The 20,254-nt window shown below is 47.8% G+C and overlaps 1 protein-coding gene across 1 annotated transcript in view; it reads left to right on the plus strand.

Annotated features, from left to right (window-relative positions):
* The window catches only part of RFC2 (replication factor C subunit 2), a 22,016-nt gene continuing 1,762 nt past the window's right edge, over window positions 1-20,254 (plus strand). Inside the window, exons 1-10 of the mRNA XM_029220232.1 lie at window positions 1-145; window positions 2,790-2,859; window positions 4,995-5,036; window positions 5,336-5,442; window positions 8,945-9,046; window positions 10,350-10,450; window positions 17,600-17,757; window positions 18,007-18,072; window positions 18,793-18,873; window positions 20,071-20,184. Of these exons, the coding sequence (XP_029076065.1) occupies window positions 39-145; window positions 2,790-2,859; window positions 4,995-5,036; window positions 5,336-5,442; window positions 8,945-9,046; window positions 10,350-10,450; window positions 17,600-17,757; window positions 18,007-18,072; window positions 18,793-18,873; window positions 20,071-20,184 (948 nt within the window). The 5' untranslated portion in view covers window positions 1-38. The remainder of the gene's footprint in view (window positions 146-2,789; window positions 2,860-4,994; window positions 5,037-5,335; window positions 5,443-8,944; window positions 9,047-10,349; window positions 10,451-17,599; window positions 17,758-18,006; window positions 18,073-18,792; window positions 18,874-20,070; window positions 20,185-20,254) is intronic.

Consider the following 20,254-nt stretch of genomic DNA (forward strand, 5'->3'; position numbering starts at 1 on the left):
GGGTGAGGTCTCTGGAGGCGGGAAGAGGCGGCGGGAGAATGGAGGCGCAGGAGAGTGGTGGTGGCAGTGGCGAGTGCGGGGCCCAGGACCCTGACCCGGCCCCCAGCAAGGCCCCCGGCAGTGCCGGCCAGTACGAGCTGCCGTGGTGAGGATCCAGGCCATCAACGATGGGTTCTCTGGACATGTGGGTGGGCGAGTGGCGGGCCATGTGTCCCGGGGTAACCAGGGGCGGGAGCTCATTTGGCGGTCACCTGAGCGGAGCAGGAGGCCCCGGGGTGGTGTCCAGTAGATTATTATTTGAAGAAGGCAAGGGATGTGGGTCGCTAAGCCCACCTGGTGTGGAGAGTGACCAGTCTGAACTCTGGAAGCGGGGTCTTGGTCAGAACAATGCTAATTGTGATAATAGCCGCTCGCTGCGACCACCCACGGTGCACCAGGCGCTGTGCCAGCCGCGACTCTGATGGTCGCTCGGCGGGAAGTGTCGGACGCAGATCCGGAATCGGGATGGTGTGAAGGCACCCGCCTGTTTTCCGTGGCTTGCTCACTTTAAATAGCAACATACTGGGCAGCTGGGAGGAAAGGTGACTTGGGAAGTCACCTGCCAACAGGCGCAGGTGTAGGGCAGGCTCTCCACTCGGTTTCCACTCTCTGTGCGCACCTCTCGGAACTCTCCACCGGGCGTGGGAATGGTTTCCTCCCTGTCCGCTGCGTATTCCCATCCCTCCAGCCCACCCCTCTTCTTGGCGAGACCAGATACCTAAATGATGGGCAGTATAGCTTACTGGAATATCTACGCTGCGCTATCCAGTCCCCCCGCCACTAGCCACATGAGTCTGATGCTAGTCCGAATTGAGATGGGCTTGTAAGTGTACAATACATGCCGTATTTCAAGGACTTAGTTTAAAAAAAGCTCATTAGTAATTTTTATATCGATTACATGTTGAAAATGATAATATTTTGAATATATTAGGTTCTCTAAATTATATTAGTAACATAACTTCACCCATTTAATTTTTACCTTTTTAAATGTGACTGTGAGAAAGTTTAAGGTTACATATGTGGTTTGCATTATAATTTTCACACGACCCTATTTTAGATGCTTAAGATACTTCAGTGTGCGAAACAAATCCTGTTGTCACAGAGCTTACATCTGATAGAGAAAGACAAAGTAAAAAATGAACCAGTAGACATAGAATATATTTGATGGTGACAGCTTCTGTGGAGTAAATGGCTATGGTGGTCAGGGAAGGCCTCTGATGAGATATTTGAGTAAAGACCTGAATTCAGGAAAGAAGCCATGTGGCCATGGAGGCAGAGAGAGCTTTCAGTCAGGGAGCAGCTATGAAGGTCCTGAAGGAGTAGTATGTTTGCCTTGTTCAAAGTCTAGCTGAGAGGGACTTCCCTGGTGGCTCAGTGGTTAAGAACCTGCCTGCCAATACGGGGGACACGGGTTCGAGCCATGGCCCGGGAAGAACCCACATGCCGCGGAGCAACTAATCCCGTGCGCCACGACTACTGAGCCTGCGCTCTAGGGCTTGCGAGCCACAACTACTGAGGCCGTGTGCCACAACTACTGAAGTCCTGGCGCCTAGAGCCCGTGCTCTACAACAAGAGAAGCCACCGCAAATGAGAAGCCCATGGACCACAACGAAGAGTAGCCCCCGCTCACTGCAACTAGAGAAAGCCCGTGCAACGAAGACCCAATGCAGCCAAAAATAAATAAATAAAATAAATTTATTTAAACAGAACAAAATCTAGCTGAGATTTCAGCTCCAAACATTCCCAGGTGGCGATTCCTCCCTCCTCTGGGCTTCCACAGCCCATGGTTTCCATAAGCAGTTTAGCATTGTAGTGGGATTTGCCAAGCTCTATCTCCCCTCTAGTGGGAAAGCCCTTGAGAGCAAGAACTATGTTTTGCTCATGTCTGCACCTTCTACCTTCTTCCCGTTGAGTGTGCTAACTCCTTACACACCACTTGGCACCTGGAGGGGGCTGAGCATGAAGAATAAATGAGGAGGAACAAGCATGCTCCATCTGCAGACCTTGGAAGAGAGCTGTCTCTGTTTTCTGCAGTATGTGGCAAAAAAGCTTTGCATGCAGCTCCTTCTGGTGCAAAACCAGTACCTGGAGGGAGTACAAGCTAAGGGTAAATCAAGGACTATAATAAAGGCAGAGGAAGTCTGATGGTCAAATCATTGCAAATCTAGTTCCACTTCTATTCTCAGAGCCAGAGAAAGTCACTTTCTCTCATAGCATAGCTTGCTTAGTAGAAGTATTGGTCTGAAAAGGCCACTAGGCTGTCCAGTCCACACAGCCTAGTAGGATCACAGGATAGGCCTGCGGTTTCTGTCTAGTCAGCCATGCTGCGCACCTGGCACAAGTCTGCAGACACTGGCAGTTAAAGGATGAGAAGGGGCCCAGTTGCATCCATGTCTGTCAGAACAAATGGTGTCAGTGCTGCGTGCGCTGGACCTCTGTTGTGATGGGCAGACTGTGTGGCCACACAGTGTCACATTTCTCCAGATGGCCTGCTCTGGCCCTTCTCCAGCACCAGCAGGTGTTTCTCTGCTGTGGCGGGTTTGAAGTCTTTGGTGCACAATTCTCATGCGCTTGACTTTTCAAATGGCACTCGGGCATCTCTTTAAATTTAAAACCTGCAACCATTTGATGTATTTTTATTGAATGTATATCATCTTTTGACAAAGCTCCCAGAATTGCCCTTTAGTGCTTTCTTTTGGGTAGCGTGAAAATAGCCGTGTCAACATCTTTATGCATTTTCTTAAAAACAGGGTTGAAAAATATAGACCAGTAAAGCTGAATGAAATTGTCGGGAATGAAGACACAGTGAGCAGGCTGGAGGTGAGTTTTTAAAAGAGGATCTTACATCTCATTATTGTGACTTTGATAAGCTCAAGGCATTTGGAGGAAGACAGCCAAGGTAGCGAGGTGGGGGCTGGCCACAAATCCAGAAGAATTAAGGGAATGGGAGACATTCAGTTTGGAGAGGAATCTAGAAGACAGGGTGGGAAACTTCAGATGTTTGAAGGACTGGCTCATTGGAGAGGGCTTATCAGACTTGTTTTGTATTCTTCAAGAGCAGAGGTGGCAAACTTTGTCTGTAAAAGCCGATGAATAGATATTTTAGGCTTTGCAAACCATATAAAGTCTTTGTCAAATATTCTCTGTATTTCTTTTGGCCGTGCCGCGTGTGCAGCTCGTGGGATCTTAGTTCCCCTACCAGGGATTGAACCCGCGCCCCCTGCAGTGGAAGCGCAGTCTTAACCACTGGACCCCCAGGGGAAGTCCCTTTGTTTATTTTTTAAACAACCCTTTAAAAATGTGAAAACCATTCTTAGCTAGGGAGCTTATAAAAACAGGTCTCAGGGTGGACTACCCCCACTCCCCCCACCTTCCTCTCCATCATAATTGCTAAGCCCTGCCTAAAGCAACTAAGTGACAAGGCAACCGAACCGGGAGCAAGCAGAAACAGTCAGCAGTAGAGGAAGCTTTGAATTCCCAGCCCTAGAGGTCTTTAGGCAGAATCTAGAAGCCCAGCTATCTGAGACATGACAGAGGCGGTCTCTGTAGTAACTGGGGCTTAGACTTCAATAGCTACCAAGGTATTTATTTATTTTACAGACTTATTCATTTGGCAAATATTTGAATATCTTCTCTGGGCTAGTTACGGTGCGGTTTTAGGAACTGTTGATATAATGGTGAACAGACTAAACCTGAGCCCAGTTCTGCGTGGGATTTACAGTTGAACCGGGGCAGCATTAAAGTCGGCAGGCCATGTGATAAGCACTCTTCCAGGGGACGTACAGGGGCTGTGGGGGCATGTGGGTTAGTTCAGGGAAGAGTTAACCTGCTTACAGAGTCCTAATTCCCAAATGGAAGAAGTGACACCAAAGCTAAGTGAGTGGGAGTCAGCCAGACTTGGGGGGTCGGGGGTGGAGAGAGGGGAGGCAGCAGGAACAGCATGTGCAAAGGCCCGGAGGTGAGAGAGAGCATAGCTTATTCTATGGCGGTGGGGGGTGGGGAATGCCATCTGAGTGGAATACAGAGTAGTGCTTTACCGACATGGATGGCATACGAATCGCCTGGGGATGCTGTCAAAATTCAGGTTCTGATCTGGTAGTTCTGGAGTGGGGTCAGAGAGTCTGCATTTCTGACAAGCTCCCAGGAGATGCTGATGCTGCTGGTCTGTGGAGCCTACCAAGTAACGAGGCTGTAGAGCACATGTACTGGGGGGTGGGAGGGGTGAGCTGGTGAGGTGGGCAGGGCCTCGCGAGCGAGGTTTAAGGGTTTGAGTCATCCAAGAGTTCCAGTCAGGTAAGAGTGTTTTCAGAGATGTGTATTTTAGAAAATTTGTTATGTTACCGTATGGGAAATGGATTGGAGTGGGGCAAGATTAGATGCAAGGAGACCAGCCAATGGCCTGTTGAAAGCAATGCAGGCAAGAGGTAATGGGCTAAGAAGAATCTAAAAAAGAGTGGATATATGTACATGTATAACTGATTCACTTTGCTGCACACCTGAAACTAACACAACATTGTAAATCAACTACACTCCAATAAAAATTAAAAAAAAAAAATTTTTTACAAAAGAGGTCACGGGCTAAGAAAGTGGCAGTGGGCTGAAGAGAAGGAAGTGGTCTCCAGATAAAGGAGAAAGAGGGGCCCAGCCTTTGTCATTGAGGGGCTGCATGGGGTGAGGGAGAAGGCCAATCAGGGATGACGGTGACCTCCAGGTTCCTGGTGTGGGCGGGAGGGTTGATGCCGTTGACAGTCCATGGAAGGGGAAACATGGGGGGACCTCAGGTTTATAGGGGAAAGTGTTGAATTCAGTTTTGAGTGTGTTGACCTGAGTGTTCCACGGGGCATCCACATGGAACAGGTTGTAGCCATGTTTGCTACACGGGCCTGTGTGGTTGGGGAGACCTGGCTCCTCAAGTTTGCAGATGAACCAGTTTTAACGAGCATTTCTTCCTTCAGGTCTTTTCAAGAGAAGGGAATGTGCCCAATATCATCATTGCTGTGAGTACTGGGTCCTGGCCCTGTCGGACATCTTGGAGGCTCATTTTCGCCCCCTCTTAAGCGCTTTCTCATGTACAGAGCTTCCTCCTCAGAGAAGCCCATGACCACCAGAGCCCATACCATTCCCACCTCCCACTGGTCAGGCCTGCGGGTTGGTTGCTGTATTGATTTGGTGTGTGCTATGGGTTGGGAGGGCTCTAGACGGGGGCTGAGCGCAAAGAGTGGTGAGCAGTAAATCGGGAGTTCTCGTTACGTTCATTCTGTTGGCTTGAAGCACTTACTGGAGATCTCATTCCTAGGGCCCCCCAGGAACCGGCAAAACTACCAGCATCCTGTGTTTGGCACGAGCCCTGCTGGGCCCGGCCTTCAAGGATGCCGTTTTGGAGCTCAATGCCTCAAATGACAGGTACACCTGGGAGTTAGGCCTGAAGGGTGGCGAGTGTTTTACATTTTGAGCTGTTATAGAAACAACATTTTTCAGGTCTCTGTAGCACTTATAGAGCTTGTTTTGCTGGCTTTGTGTTTTCCTTTAATCTTTCCAATGAAAGAGAATGGGGATTGCTGGCTTGTTGATGTGGCATCGTAAGCACTTGACGTATTGGTTTAGTTTTTTTTTTTTTAATGGAGATTTTAAAAATTACTTTTAATTGTGCTGAAATACACATCGCATAAAATTTACCATCTTGGGACTTCCCTGGCGGCGCAGTGGCTAAGAATCCGCCTGCCAATGCAGGGGACACGGGTTCAAGCCCTGGTCCGGGAAGATCCCACATGCCGCGGAGCAACTAAGCCCGTGCGCCACAACTACTGAGCCCGCGTGCCTAGAGCCCGTGCTCTGCAACAAGAGAAGCCACCGCAATGAGAAGCCTGCCTGCCGCAACGAAGAGTAGCCCCCGTTCGTTGCAACTAGAGAAAGCCCGTGCGCGGTGATGAAGACCCAACACAGCCCAAAATAAATAAATAAAATAAATAAATTTATTAAAAAAAAAAATTTACCATCTTCACCATCTTTAAGTGTACAGTTCAGTGGCGTTGGGTACATTCACGTTGTTGTGCAACAGATCTCCAGAACTGTTTTCTTCTTCCCAAACGGAAACTCTGCACCCATTAAACAACAACTCCCCATTCCCCTCCCCCAGCCCTTGGCACCCACCATGTGACTTTCTGTCTCTATGAATTGACTATTCTAGGAACCGCACACAAGTAGAATCATACAGCATTTGTGCTTTTGTGACTGGCTTATTTCACGCATATTTCAGGTTCCTCCATGTTGTAGCACGTGTCAGAATGTCCCTCCTTTTTCAGGCTGAGTGGTATATACCACTATGTTTTGTTTATCCATTCAGCTGACAATGGACACTGGCGTTGCTTTTATCTTTTGAATATTATGAACTGTGAATAATACTGCTATGAGCAGGAGTGCACAAATATCTCTTTGAGACCCCGCTTTCAATTCTTTCAGATATAGACTCAGAAATGGAATCACTGGATTATTTGGTAATTCTATGTTTCAGTTTTTGAGGGACTGCCGTACTGTTTTCCATAGTGGCTGCACCATCTTACATTCCCATCGACAGCACACAAGGGCTCCCTTTTCTTCACATCCTCACCAACACTTGTTATTTTCTGTTGTTGTTAGTAACCATCCTAATGGAGGTGGGCTGCTGGTTTACTTTTTTTTTTTAATTTATTTTTGGCTGCGTTGGATCTTCATTGCTACACGCTAGCTTTCTCTAGTCACATCGAGCGGAGGTTACTCTTCATTGAGGTGCACGGGCTTCTCACTGCGGTGGTTTTTCTTGTTGCAGAGCATGGGCTCTAGAGCGCAGGCTCAGTAGTTGTGGCACACGGGCTTAGTTGCTCCATGGCACGTGGGATCTTCCCGGACCAGGGATCGAACCTGTGTCCCCTGCATTGGCAGGCGGATTCTTAACCACTGCGCCACGAGGGAAGTCCCTACTACTTTTATTTTTTTTAACATTAAATTTACCATCTTAACCTTTTTGCTTTTATTAATTAATTAATTTATTTATTTATTTTCGGCTGCACAGCGTGGCTTGTGGGATCTTAGTTCCCCGACCAGGGACTGAACCCCCGCCCATGGCAGTGAGAGAGCCGAGTCCTAACCACTGGACTGCCAGGGAACTCCCCCAGTTTACTTTTTAGACATGGGATAGTAGAGGATTATAAAATGAGGACCTGTTGAATAAAATGTCTGCAAAGTCTGCCTTTGGTTATTCCCTGAGGACGTGGTTCTCTACTCTGCAACGTTTTCCTGGTTTTGATGATGTATACAGACCTGAAATGGGCTCTGTCGTGTGAATGCAACTAACAGCTCATCGGATGCCATGAACACGCCTGCAGTTGAGCCGTTTTGTAAATGCCGATTCCAGATAGCAGATACCAGCAGAAAATTTTGGTGGCTCTTAACTTTGTTGAAGAGAGAATGGCCCATAATTGCAAATATTTTCAATTTTAGATTTATTAGAGGGATCCATACAATGGCTTTTTTTGGTTCCTTTATCATCTATTTCCTTCCAAGAACCTTATTATACACACCTGCCTTCAGCTTTTGATCACTTATAAACTGTACCCTGTAAATGTGGATGTTCGAATATCAAAGATGAACGAATACTGTCACATGTTCTTTTTTTTTTTTAATACAGTTATTTATTTATTGGCTGTGTTGGGTCTTCGTTGCTGCTCTCAGGCTTTCTCTAGTTGCGGCGAGCGGGGGCTACTCTTCATTGTGGCACTCGGGCTTCTCATTGCAGTGGCTTCTCTTATGGAGCACGGGCTCTAGGGTCATGGGCTTCAGTAGTTGTGGCACGCAGGCTCAGTAGTTGTGGTTTGAGGGCTTAGTTGCTCCACGACATGTGGGATCTTCCCAGACCAGAGCTCGAACCCGTGTCCCCTGCATTGGCAGGCAGATTCTTAACCATTGCGCCACCAGGGAAGTCCTGTCACATGTTCTTTTAGCAAAACAGGATGGTCCAAGTTCTTGTCACAAGACATTGGAGAGCTAAGTCCTTCCTGTTGAGTGACTAACTGGGTGAAAATATGTTTCGTTTTTGTCCTTAGAAATATGTTCACGCCTTGATTCTTAAGTTTGAGAAAATTCATGGAGGATTTTGGCATCTGAAGACTCGTAGTCTAAAATTTTGTTTATGTGATCTGTTTCACCATCAGCATCATCAAAGTCTAGAATCCTGCTGTCTCTCTACTTCATTTTCTGACTTGTCTTATAATGATGAGACATCTTCCGCTGTCATTTCTTTTCTCTGTGACATTATGGGTAGAAAATGAAAAATTTTTGAATTTTTGGCTGTGGTCAATGAAAGCTTTCAGATGGTGTATCTGAACTACTTTTGTATCTTCCAGAAAGATAATGTAGTACCTCACAAAACAATAAAAAACCGAAGGATGAGGCAGTAGTAACAGTTTTTCCGAATATTGCATCGATCTTCTAAGCATTTCCATCATTCTTTCATTTTATTATTTTAGTCTTTTTTAGCATAGTTGGGAATAATTGATGAGTAATGATGAAATAAGTACTAGGATGATGAAGTAGCAAACATTTTAAGATACAGGAAGCATAAGATTACTGAGACCCCCAAAATGTATCTTAGATTATAAAGAATCCAGTGGACCCGTATGATAATTGCAAGATAAAATGAGTTTCATTCTGTTTTTAAAAAGTAAGTAAATTTTTTCCTTTGTTCTTCTGAAGACCTCCAAGAAGGAATAAAAGTAATGAATGACAATCCTTATAAATAGTTAGATTGCCCAAAAAGAAACTTAAAAACTAAAGTTGGGTCCATGATGGTGTCCTGAGGGTTAAAAGTCCCCGTGAAGGTGAGTGAATTGGTCTCAGAAGGTGACAATAATATTGTGGCTCATTGTTTCAGGGGCATTGACGTTGTGAGGAACAAAATCAAAATGTTTGCCCAACAGAAAGTCACCCTTCCCAAAGGGCGACACAAGATCATCATCCTGGATGAAGCGGACAGGTAGAGTGCTTCGCCAAGAATTTTTTACCTTGATCTCTAAGTCTTTTATCTGGCTGTATTAAATCAGGAGGAAACGCTCTCACCTTTGCACTTCTGTGACAGATTTGCTTATCACATCTTCAAAAGAGGTTTAATAGAGGCCTGAGCCCTAAACCTGATCTTAATTAAGTAATTTACAAACATTTGTCTAAGACAGTCAATGTGTTTGTTCCAGCATCACTTACATGCATAATTTAAATGATTTTTTTAAATTGTGGTGAAATATATCTAACAGAAAAGTTACCATTTCAGCCATTTTAAAGCGTACCATTCAGCGGCATTTAGTACATTCACAACATTGCACAATCATTATCAGTATAAATGAAAAAATGTTAAGCGCCGTTTAGAACAATAACAGTAACTCATGTTCTTTGAAGAAACTTTTAAAGATATGGGTAATTTCTTGCTTTATTTTATCTCCTGTTTTTCTACACTGTGCATTTTTACATAGTTGAGATCATAATAATTATAATTTTTGTATCCTGGTTTTGCGTTTTAACGCAAAAAGCAGAGTTCCATGTTATTGTAATCTTGTTGTGAACATAGGTTTTTTTTTTGTTTTTTTTTGTTTTGCGGTACTCGGGCCTCTCACTGTTGTGCCCTCTCCTGTTGCCGAGCACAGGCTCCGGACACGCAGGCTCAGCGGCCATGGCTCACGGGCCCAGCCGCTCCGCGGCATGTGGGATCTTCCCGGACCGGGGCACGAACCCGCGTCCCCTGCATCGGCAGGCAGACTCTTAACCACTGCGCCACCAGGGAAGCCCTGAACATAGGTTTTAATTGCTGTATTCTGTTCCATTTTGTTCCATAGTGGGGATACACCTTAACCATTTTACTGTAACATTATTTACAGCAGTAATAGCCGCTAACATTGATCCGGCACGTATCTGTAAGCATTTGCATTATGCTAGGTGCTCTGCTACACACTTTACATGTTACTGTTTTATTTAATTGTCATAACAACCCTCTGAGGTGGGCAGTAGCATTATCTCCTTATAGGCGATGACACTGAGGCTCAGATAATTTGCCTAAAGGTCCCACAGGACTGGATGAAGGAGCTTTGAGGTGAGCCCAGGTAGCCTGCCTGCAGGGCCTCTGCTCTGTCCGTGTGCAGCCCGTCTGCGTGAGACCCACACGGGGTCCCAGAGAGAGACTGAGCATGCCCAATCAGGAGTGTAGGCTTCCCAGGGTCCGTAGGAGGGGATTTGTGTCCCATGGACCTTGGGTCCCAGCTGCAAACCGCCCCTTGTGTTTTTCTTCTCAGCATGACTGATGGAGCCCAGCAAGCCTTGAGGAGAACCATGGAAATCTACTCCAAAACGACCCGCTTCGCTCTTGCTTGTAATGCTTCGGATAAAATCATAGGTGAGGGTCAGCTCTGCATGGCTCGGGGTCCACGTGCTGTTCACGTTGGCTCTTTAGCAGCAGAAGAGAAGGGGCTTTTTGATCACCTGCCGTGGGCTGAGCACTGTATAGTCCGCTTTCTCATTTAATCTTATATAATTCTATGAGGAGGTATTATTAGCTCCACCTTAGAGATGAAAAAAACATGGAGCTCAGAGAGGTTGAATAGTTTGCCCAAAGTCTCACAGCAAGCCGAAGAGCTGGGATTGGAACCCCAGGTCTGTCTGACTCTTGCATCACAGGCAGGTGTGATGTTTTGGTATCCCGTGCGCAGTGTCACGGTCACGGCCCCCGCGCAGATGTGCTCTTGCGCTTTCTGTTTGTCCGGAGCACTTGGCACACAGTGTGTCTGCATGCTGGGTTTTGTCGTTACCAGGAGTTGCCTCCCCTGTGAAACCTCACACGCTCATCTTCCTGACCTGGCGTTGGTGCTTCCAGCCCCCTCCCTCCCCCCCTCCTTCCCTCCCAGCAGTCTGTCTTCTTCCTCACTGCTTTGAGCCCTCCCGCCTCAGTGTCTCAACTTCCTGCTGGTTTCACATCCTTCCCTTTCTGATACAGACTGTGAGCACAGCCCAGCTTTTTTTCACCCTCTCTCTGACTATTTCTCACAGCTCTCTTGTCCCTCTGTCCTTGCCTCACATCCGCCCCGCTAACCCCCAGCCTGTGTAAGCTCAGCCGTCCGGCTCCTCCACCCAGACAAGCGTGGTACCGACCATGATGCCCCCCAAAGTCATTGACTCCAGCCCCAGTGGGCTCGTGGCCCTTGACCTTCCCCAGGTCATGAATCTATTCCACAAACATCTACTCTGTTCCTAGTAGGTGTCGGGCACCGGGCTAGTGCAGAGCAGACAGAGTTTAACAGGAAACGTTCTCTACCTTCAAGACACCCATGGTGCAGTGGAGGAAACTGTGCTAGAAGGTCTTGATTTATGGCCGCGTATGTTGCTTGTCTCCTTACCAGTGGTAGGACAGGTCTGGGAGGGCGGGAGCCGTGTTATACTTAAAGAACTGCCCCCACCCCCCAGTGCATTTTTTTTTAATTTAAATTTTTATTATAAATTTTACTGTAAAAGTGAAATGAACAATATCCTAGAAGTCAAAATTCTATCTACAGGTAATGGCAAGAGTAGGGAAACTACAGAGTCCAGATTTTACCAAATAATGTTCAACTTTCCAGATCAGCAGCTTAACTGGAAACAACATGAACTTTGTAAGCAAACAGATTTCAAATCAAATCCCTGCTCCCCTAACTAACAACTGAGTGGTATCAAACAAGGTAGCTGTGCTATCTTTTTTTTTTTTAAACATCTTTATTGGAGTATATAATTGCTTTACAATGTTGTGTTAGTTTCTGCTGTATAACAAAGTGAATCAGCTATATGTATACATATATCCCCATATCCCCTCCCTCTTGCATCTCCCTCCCACCCTCCCTATCTCACCCCTCTAGGTGGTCACAAAGCACGGAGTTGATCTCCCTGTGCTATGCAGCTGCTTCCCACGAGCTATCTATTTTACATTTGGTAGTGTATACATGTCAATGCTACTCTCTCACTTTGTCCTAGCTTACCCTTCCCCCTCCCCGTGTCCTCAAGTCCATTCTCTACGTCTGCGTCTTTATTCCTGTCCTGCCCCTAGGTTCATCAGAACCTTTTTTTTTTTTTAAGATTCCATATATATGTGTTAGCATACGGTATTTGTTTTTCTCTTTCTGACTTACTTCACTCTGTATGACAGACCCTAGGTCCATCCATCTCACTGCAAATAACTCAATTTCGTTCCTTTTTATGGCTGAGTAATATTCCATTGTATATATGTGCCACATCTTTATCCATTCACCTGTCAGTGGACACTTAGGTTGCTTCCATGTCCTGGCTATTGTAAATAGAGCTGCAATGAACATTGTGGTACATGACTCTTTTTGAATCATGGTTTTCTCAGGGTATATGTCCAGTAGTGGGATATCTGGGTCATATGATAGTTCTATTTTTAGTTTTTTTAGGAACCTCCATACTGTTCTCTGTAGTGGCTGTATCAATTTACATTCCCACCAACAGTGCAAGAGGATTCCCTTTTCTCCACACCCTCTCCAGCGTTTATTGTTTGTAGATTTTTTGATGATAGCCATTCTGACCGGTGTGAGGTGATACCTCATTGTAGTTTTGATTTGCATTTCTCCAATGATTAGTGATGTAGAGCATCCTTTCATGTGTTTGTTGGCAATCTGTATATCTTCTTTGGAGAAATGTCTATTTAGGTCTTCTGCTCCTTTTTGGATTGGGTTGTTTGTCTTTTTGATATTGAGCTGCATGAGCTGCTTATATATTTTGGAGATTAATCTTTTGTCAGTTGCTTCGTTTGCAAATATTTTCTCCCATTCTGAGGGTTGTCTTTTCGTCTTGTTTATGGTTTCCTTTGCTGTGCAAAAGCTTTTAAGTTTCATTAGGTCCCATTTGTTTATTTTTGTTTTTATTTCCATTTCTCTAGAAGGTGGGTCAAAAAGGATCTTGCTGTGATTTATGCCATAGAGTGTTCTGCCTATGTCTTCCTCTAAGAGTTTTATAGTGTCTGGCCTTACATTTAGGTCTTTAATCCATTTTGAGTTTATTTTTGTGTATGGTGTTAGGGAGTGTTCTAATTTCATTCTTTTACATGTAGCTGTCCAGTTTCCCAGTGCCACTTACTGAAGAGGCTGTCTTTTCTCCATTGTATATTCTTGCCTCCTTTATCAAAGATAAGGTGACTGTATGTGCATGGGTTTATCTCTGGGCTTTCTATCCTGTTCCATTGATCTATATTTCTGTTTTTGTGCCAGTACCATACTGTCTTGATTACTGTAGCTTTGTAGAATAGTCTGGAGTCCAGGAGCCTGATTCCTCCAGCTCCATTTTCCTTTCTCAAGATTGCTTTGGTTATTGGGGGTCTTTTGTGTTTCCGTACAAGTTGTGAAATTTTTTGTTCTAGTTCTGTGAAAAATGCCATTGGTAGTTTGATAGGGATTGCATTGAATCTGTAGATTGCTTTGGGTAGTATAGTCGTTTTCACAATGTTGATTCTTCCAATCCAGGAACATGGTATATCTTTCCATCTGTTTGTATTATCATTAATTTCTTTCATCAGTGTCTTATAGTTTTCTGCATACAGGTCTTTTGTCTCCTTAGGTAGGTTCATTCCTAGGTATTTTATTCTTTTTGTTGCAGTGGTAAATGGGAGTGTTTCCTTAATCTCTCTTTCTGATTTTTCATCATTAGTGTAGAGGAATGCAAGAGATTTCTGTTCATTAGTTTTGTATCCTGCTACTCTACCAAATTCATTGATTAGCTCTAGTAGTTTTCTGGTAGCATCTTTAGGATTCTCCATGCATAGTATTGTCATCTGCAAACAGTGACAGTTTTACTTCTTCTTTTCCAATTTGGATTCCTTTTATTTCTCTGACTGTTGTAGCTAAAACTTCCAAAACTATGTAGAATGATAGTGGTGAGAGTGGGCAACCTTGTCTTGTTCCTGATCTTAGAGGAAATGGTTACAGTTTTTCACCATTGAGAATGATGTTGGCTGTGGGTTTGTCATATATGGCCTTTATTATGTTGAGGTAGGTTCCCTCTATGCCTACTTTCTGGAGAGTTTTGATCATAAATCGGTGTTGAGTTTCGTCAGAAGCTTTTTCTTCATCTATTGAGATTATCTTTTTTTTTTTTTTTTGCGGTACGCGGGCCTCTCCCTGTTGTGGCCTCTCCCGCTGCGGAGCACAGGCTCCAGATGCACAGGCTCAGTGGCCATGGCTCACGGGCCTAGCCGCTACACGGCATGTGGGATCTTCCCAGACCGGGGCACGAACCCATGTCCCCTGCATCGGCAGGCGGACTCTCAACCACTGCGCCACCAGGGAAGCCCCTATCATATGGTTTTTCTCTTTCAGTTTGTTGATATGGTGTATCACATTGATTGATTTGCGTATATTGAAGAATCCTTGCATTCCTGGGATAAACCCCACTTGATCATGGTGTATGGTCCTTTTAATGTGCTGTTGGATTCTGTTTGCTCGTATTTTTTTTTTTTAAATATTGACATATGTCGTGAATTTTTAAATTTATTTATTTATGGCTATGTTGGGTCCTCGTTTCTGTGCGAGGGCTCTCTCTAGTTGTGGCAAGCGGGGGCCACTCTTCATAGCGGTGTGCGGGCCTCTCACTATCGCGGCCTGTCTTGTTGTGGAGCACAGGCTCCAGAGGTGCAGGCTCAGTAATTGTGGCTCACGGGCCCAGTTGCTCCACGGCATGTGGGATCTTCCCAGACCAGGGCTCGAACCCGTGTCCCCTGCACTGGCAGGCAGATTCTCAACCACTGCGCCACCAGGGAAGCCCTGTTTGCTTGTATTCTGTTGAGGATTTTTGCATCTATGTTCATCAGTGATATTGGCCCGTAGTTTTCTTTCTTTGTGACATCTTTGTCTGGTTTTGGTATCAGGGTGATGGTGGCCTCGTAGAATGAGTTTGGGAGTGTTCCTCCCTCTGCTGTATTTTGGAAGAGTTTGAGAAGGATGGGTGTTAGCTCTTCTCTAAATGTTTGATAGACTTCGCCTGTGAAGCCATCCCCCCAGTGCATTTTGCATAGGGCTATGCGTGGATGGGTCTGTTTTGTGATTTGAAACTGCAGTTATTGGTGGAGAAAGGTCTGGCCCTCCCTTTTCATGAAATTAATTTTTCTGGTCTATATCGGTAGCATTCTGATTATTTTTTAATTTCTAAAGGGATATAAGAACCATGTAAACCAAATCTCTAAAGAAATGTATTGCTTAGCTTTAGAGGAGATGGTTCATGATCAAATCACTGCAGAGCTGATTTTTGAAACTGTCAGTAACAACCTCACCTTAGCTCCTGGAGTTACACCAGTTAAGGGAGAGCTCTGCTTTCCTGGAGGAAGGCTGTGGCTGCTTTATTCTGACGTGTATCTGAATTCACAGCTTTTGGTACTTCTCCAAAGAGAAAAATCTATGAAAGGAAACTTCTAGTGTAGTTTGCATATTAATTGCTTTTAGATAAGAATTCCATTGTGGTTTTTTTGTTTTGTTTTGTTTTATTTATTTTTTGGCCGCACAGCGTGGCACGTGGGATCCTAGTTCCCCGACCAGGGATCGAACCCAGGCCCCCCGCATTGGAAGTGCAGAGTCCTAACCGCTGCGCCACCAGGGAAGTCCCAAGAACTCCTGTTTCGAATTGGTCTTTCTCTTGCCTGTGCTGTTAAGCCAAATATGGAAATAAGGTTCTGTCATGAATCTTCCTGATTTCAGATAAATTGAAATGAACTCTTAGGAAAGCCGTTCTTTGAAACGTCTCATCCATTGGACAGATGTTGAACACAGTATTTTATGTGCACAGCATCTCCTCTACCCAAGGCACAGTGGAGGCTACAGACCTGTATGAGGCTCTGTCCCTGCCCATCAGGGGCTCACACAAGGCGGGGGGTGCATCCCAAAGCCAGCAAGCCCTGAGCCATCTCAGCTCCTCCCTTTTCTGCTCAGCACCACAGCCAGCCCCTCACCAGAATCAGATCCAAGGTCATCCCACCTCCCCAGTGTCTTGAGCCCCTACCCCTCCTTCCCTCACTCTAGGTCTGGCCTCAGTTTCTCCCCTTCACTGGTGCAGTGTCCCTGCAGCTTCTCTGCACCTGAGTCACCAGCTGGCTGCCGGGGTCTTCTCAGCACAGGTCTGACCCTGCCACTCCCCCACTGAGCCCTTCAGTGGTCCCTCATTGCCCACACAGCCACGCCCGCCCCCATCCTAGCACACAGGAGCCCATTACCCACAGCCTCATCTCCTTCTACCCTGTGTGATGCAGCTGCACAGTGCCTCACGGTTCCCCAAAGCCCCTGTGCCCTTTCATCACTCTTGCCTTTGAATGTGCTGTTCCTTTTGCCTTTCCAGCCTGGAAAGCTCGTCCCTAAAGGCCCAGCTCAGAACTCACCTCCACTGAGCTGATCGCTCTCTGGCTGGGCTCCTGGAGCCGTTCCTACAAACCTCTTCCATGGCCCTGTCCCAGGGTGTGGGAACGTCCCTGTTGATGCTCACTCCTCTACCCCGGCAAACCTAAGCTCTGAGGGGCCGGGGACTGGTCGTGGTGTGCGTCCACTGCATCCCTGGGGGAGGTAACTGGTTTCTTTAATGCAAATGAACGAACAGGAACATGTTCCTTGAAAGTGTATGTGAGAGCAAAGGAGGGGCGGTCACTTCAGTCTGGGGTGGTCTGGGCCGGCTCCACGAGGAGGAGGGTGGGAGAAGAGCTTTTTCAACGACGGTTGTGATTTAAGTGGGGAGAAGCTGGGAAAGGACATCCTGGGTGGGAAGAGCTGCCAGGAGAGTACAGGTCGATTTTTCCATGGGAGGCACGCGGGCTTAGGAGAGGAGAGACGGGTGAGGTTTGCGGAAGATTTTATGTAGGAGGGTCAGAGGTGGTCTGTACTGTGACCTTGGTGGGCAGTTGAAGGGTCTGCCTGGGCAGGCAGAGGTGATGACGGGTCAACACATTTTGAGGAAAGCCAGTGGGGCAGCAGAGCACGATGGATCAGAGACCCACTCGGGGCGCGGAGATCATGGAGATGCTGTTGTCATGGTCTGAACTGAAGGTCAGGGATAGCACCCAGAATCCGGCATTCGTCCATCTGGTGGTTCTCATGTGCATCAGAATCTCCCGTGGAAGCTTAAAGAAGCCACGCAGGTGCCCTGTTCTCACCCCAGACTGGCTGGGTCGTGACCTGCCCAGAAGGGCCCAGACGTGCCTCATACCCGGTGGTTCAGGAGTCTACCTGCGCGTGCACTGACTCTCCTGTGGGCTGTGGCACGTGGCTGTCTCTATCCTGGAGGATCTTTCCCCCTTCTGGAAGCCCTGGCCAGCCAAGGTCAGCCTGGGCAGTCCTAGCTGAGGCCACTATTGGTTGATATTTTGAAATTGAGCCCTGTTGGCCAAGTCTCTCTTGAGCACTGCTGGGCAGGGGTTGTGGTGCCAGCATGGCCGGGCCACGTGGCTCTTGCGGCTGCTTCCGAGTAACTGAAGGACTGACGGGGTCACGCCGTGCTTTGCTGGGGAGCCTGACTCTCTTCCTGTCTCGTGCAGAGCCCATTCAGTCCCGGTGCGCAGTCCTCCGCTACACCAAGCTGACCGACGCCCAGATTCTTGCCAGGCTGCTTTGTGTCATCGAGAAGGAGAAGGTGCAGTACATGGACGATGGCCTGGAAGCCATCCTCTTCACCGCCCAGGGTGACATGAGGCAGGTGCGTGCGCCACCGCTTGGGCGCCGGCCTCCCGGGCTTGCTGCACCCCTCGTTTGGGGGGAGAGGGGGGCGACTGCTGCCTGGGGATGAGTGTAGCCAGACTGGGGAACGTTGACCCGATACACTGGTGGGGCCTCAGGCCAGTGGGGAGCAGGCCTGCAAGTAGGGGGGTAAGTTCGGATCCCAAGACGGGAGGTGGGGCGGGCAGAGACTGAAGATCACCCTGGCCTTGTTTCTGTTCCTCGACAGGCACTGAACAACTTGCAGTCCACTTTCTCGGGATTCGGCTTCATCAACAGTGAGAATGTGTTCAAGGTAAAAGCTGGCGTGGGCATCACAGTCGACAGAGCATCGTGTACCTGCCGGGGCCAGCAGAGGAGGGCGGGTGGGCGGTGTTGGGAGGAGGGGCACAGGCTCGCCCCTGCGGAGAGCAGGAGGGGCTTGGCTGTGGTGTGGTGTGGGTGGTGGACGTGCCCCGCTGCTGCGGCAGGCCCGGGGCTTCCACGTGTGTCCTGTTTGGTCCTCACACATCCCTGCACACAGATGTTCTCATCATTTTGGGGCTGAGGAAACAGGCCCGAGATCACGCTGAGGCTGGGGGCCCTGTCCAGGGCAAGCCTGTTCCTATTCCAGGTGGGAGATTGGCCCCCAAAGACCTCCCAGTTCTTAGGTGGGTTCAGAGAGTCCACTGGGCAGGTCATCTTCCCAGTGATGTAAGACAGGTGACTCGTGGCTTTGAAGCTGCCCCTTGCGTGTACATTCCTTATTGGCTCTTGTGAATTCACCTTGTGTGAGAAATCTGTAATGATGATGTCAGAGGCTTTCCCTCACCGCACTAGGTCGACACCGAACTCTGGTGACGACTCTGGTGGTGAGAGAGGCATTCCCAAACCTGGTTCTGTTTGCTGGAGAATTCCATGTAAACAGCAAGTGAAGATGGTGGGTATCTAGGTTGCCCAGACGTGGGTCTGCCAGGGCTCCTCCTCGGATGGCCCCCCTCAGCCCCAGACTGGCCTCTCTCTTCTGTTTGGTCAGGTCTGTGACGAGCCCCACCCCTTGCTGGTGAAGGAGATGATCCAGCACTGTGTGAGCGCCAGTATCGATGAGGCCTACAAGGTGGGTCTCCTCCCCCTTTCCTGACGCTGGGGGGGAACCTCTCGCTTCTTGAGCCAGGCAGAGAGGGCGCTCCCTGTGCTGGGGACTTTGCTCCATCTCATTCTTAACTGATGCTGGGAGTTGGGTACCCTCTACAGGTGAGAAAACTGGCTCAGAGGCTAAACTCGTTGCTCTAAATCACACTGCTTGAAAGTAATAGACCTGGAATTCAAAGTCATGCCCTTCTACTCGAATTATATTCTCTGCAAGAGGAATTTGTCCTCCTAGGACATGAGGAGAGAACAGCCCAATTCCTTGCTTTGTAGAGAAAAGCCATCTTTCTCTTTGTGGAGGGGAGCTGTCCCCCTCTATCTTCCTGAAGAGCCTGGGAATGGGCATCCTGGGACCCAGAGCCTGGTCCTATGAGCAGATTCCAGTGGGCATCGTTGGGGTGTTGGTGACCCTCAAGTCCACATGGGGGGCACTGATGTGATCTGAGGCCATTGCTCTGATTGCAGCCGGTTTCCCTCCCCATGCTGCCAACAAACTAAGCTACAAGCTGAGTGGGTTTAGGGCAGAGCTCGACCTCTCGTGAAACTGGCGTGCAAAAGGCAGGGAGACCCAGGCACGTGGCCTGAAGGACGCCGTCAGATTTATGGATACGGGGCTAACCCCACCCCCTGCATTTGCCCCAGGGAGCCAAGGACTCCAGGCCCCGCAGTGGGGGTGGGGTGGGCGTTGGACCTGGGGCCTGGGGTTGAGAAGGCAGGAGGCTGAAACCACTGCGGTCATCTCTGCCCTGGTCAGGATTTGTTCAGGCCTAATCGTCCCGGGGGTGTTCATTAATAAGAGTGGCAGCCTAGAGAGCGTAGCAGACACTCTGGGGTGCTTACTGGGACGATTAAAAAGTCTTTTTAAGAGCCTTGGATAAAGACGTTACAGGGTATGGTGGTAGACCGTCTTGCAGTATGGTTTAAAACATTTGCAATACTATCTCTGCCTGCTGGGAAGATCGATCACCCCACATGACCTAAAGGGTGCGGCCCACCAGCAGGGCCGCTGCGTTGGGCCGATTCTTAGAAGCACTCGTGCTGTCTCAGATGGCCTGTCTGCTCCCAGCTGTGTGACGGGCCTGAGACTGGTGTGGGTTTGACCTCACTTCCCCCAGTATCCTTGTTCACACAGTTACGCGGCCTCCGTGTGTTTTCTTTTGTCTAGATCCTCGCTCACCTGTGGCATCTTGGCTATTCCCCAGAAGACATCATTGGCAACATTTTTCGAGTGTGTAAAACCTTCCAAATGGCAGAATACTTGAAACTGGAGTTTATTAAGGTTAGTGAGAGTAGCGCAATGCTTCTCTCGTCAAGAACGTGGGGCACGCTGAGGTTTTGTTTTACTCACA

The sequence above is a fragment of the Monodon monoceros genome, unplaced genomic scaffold, assembly GCF_005190385.1.
Source record: "Monodon monoceros isolate NGI ecotype Baffin Bay Population unplaced genomic scaffold, NGI_Narwhal_1 Super_Scaffold_13, whole genome shotgun sequence".
In the NCBI taxonomy this organism is placed as follows: domain Eukaryota; kingdom Metazoa; phylum Chordata; class Mammalia; order Artiodactyla; family Monodontidae; genus Monodon; species Monodon monoceros.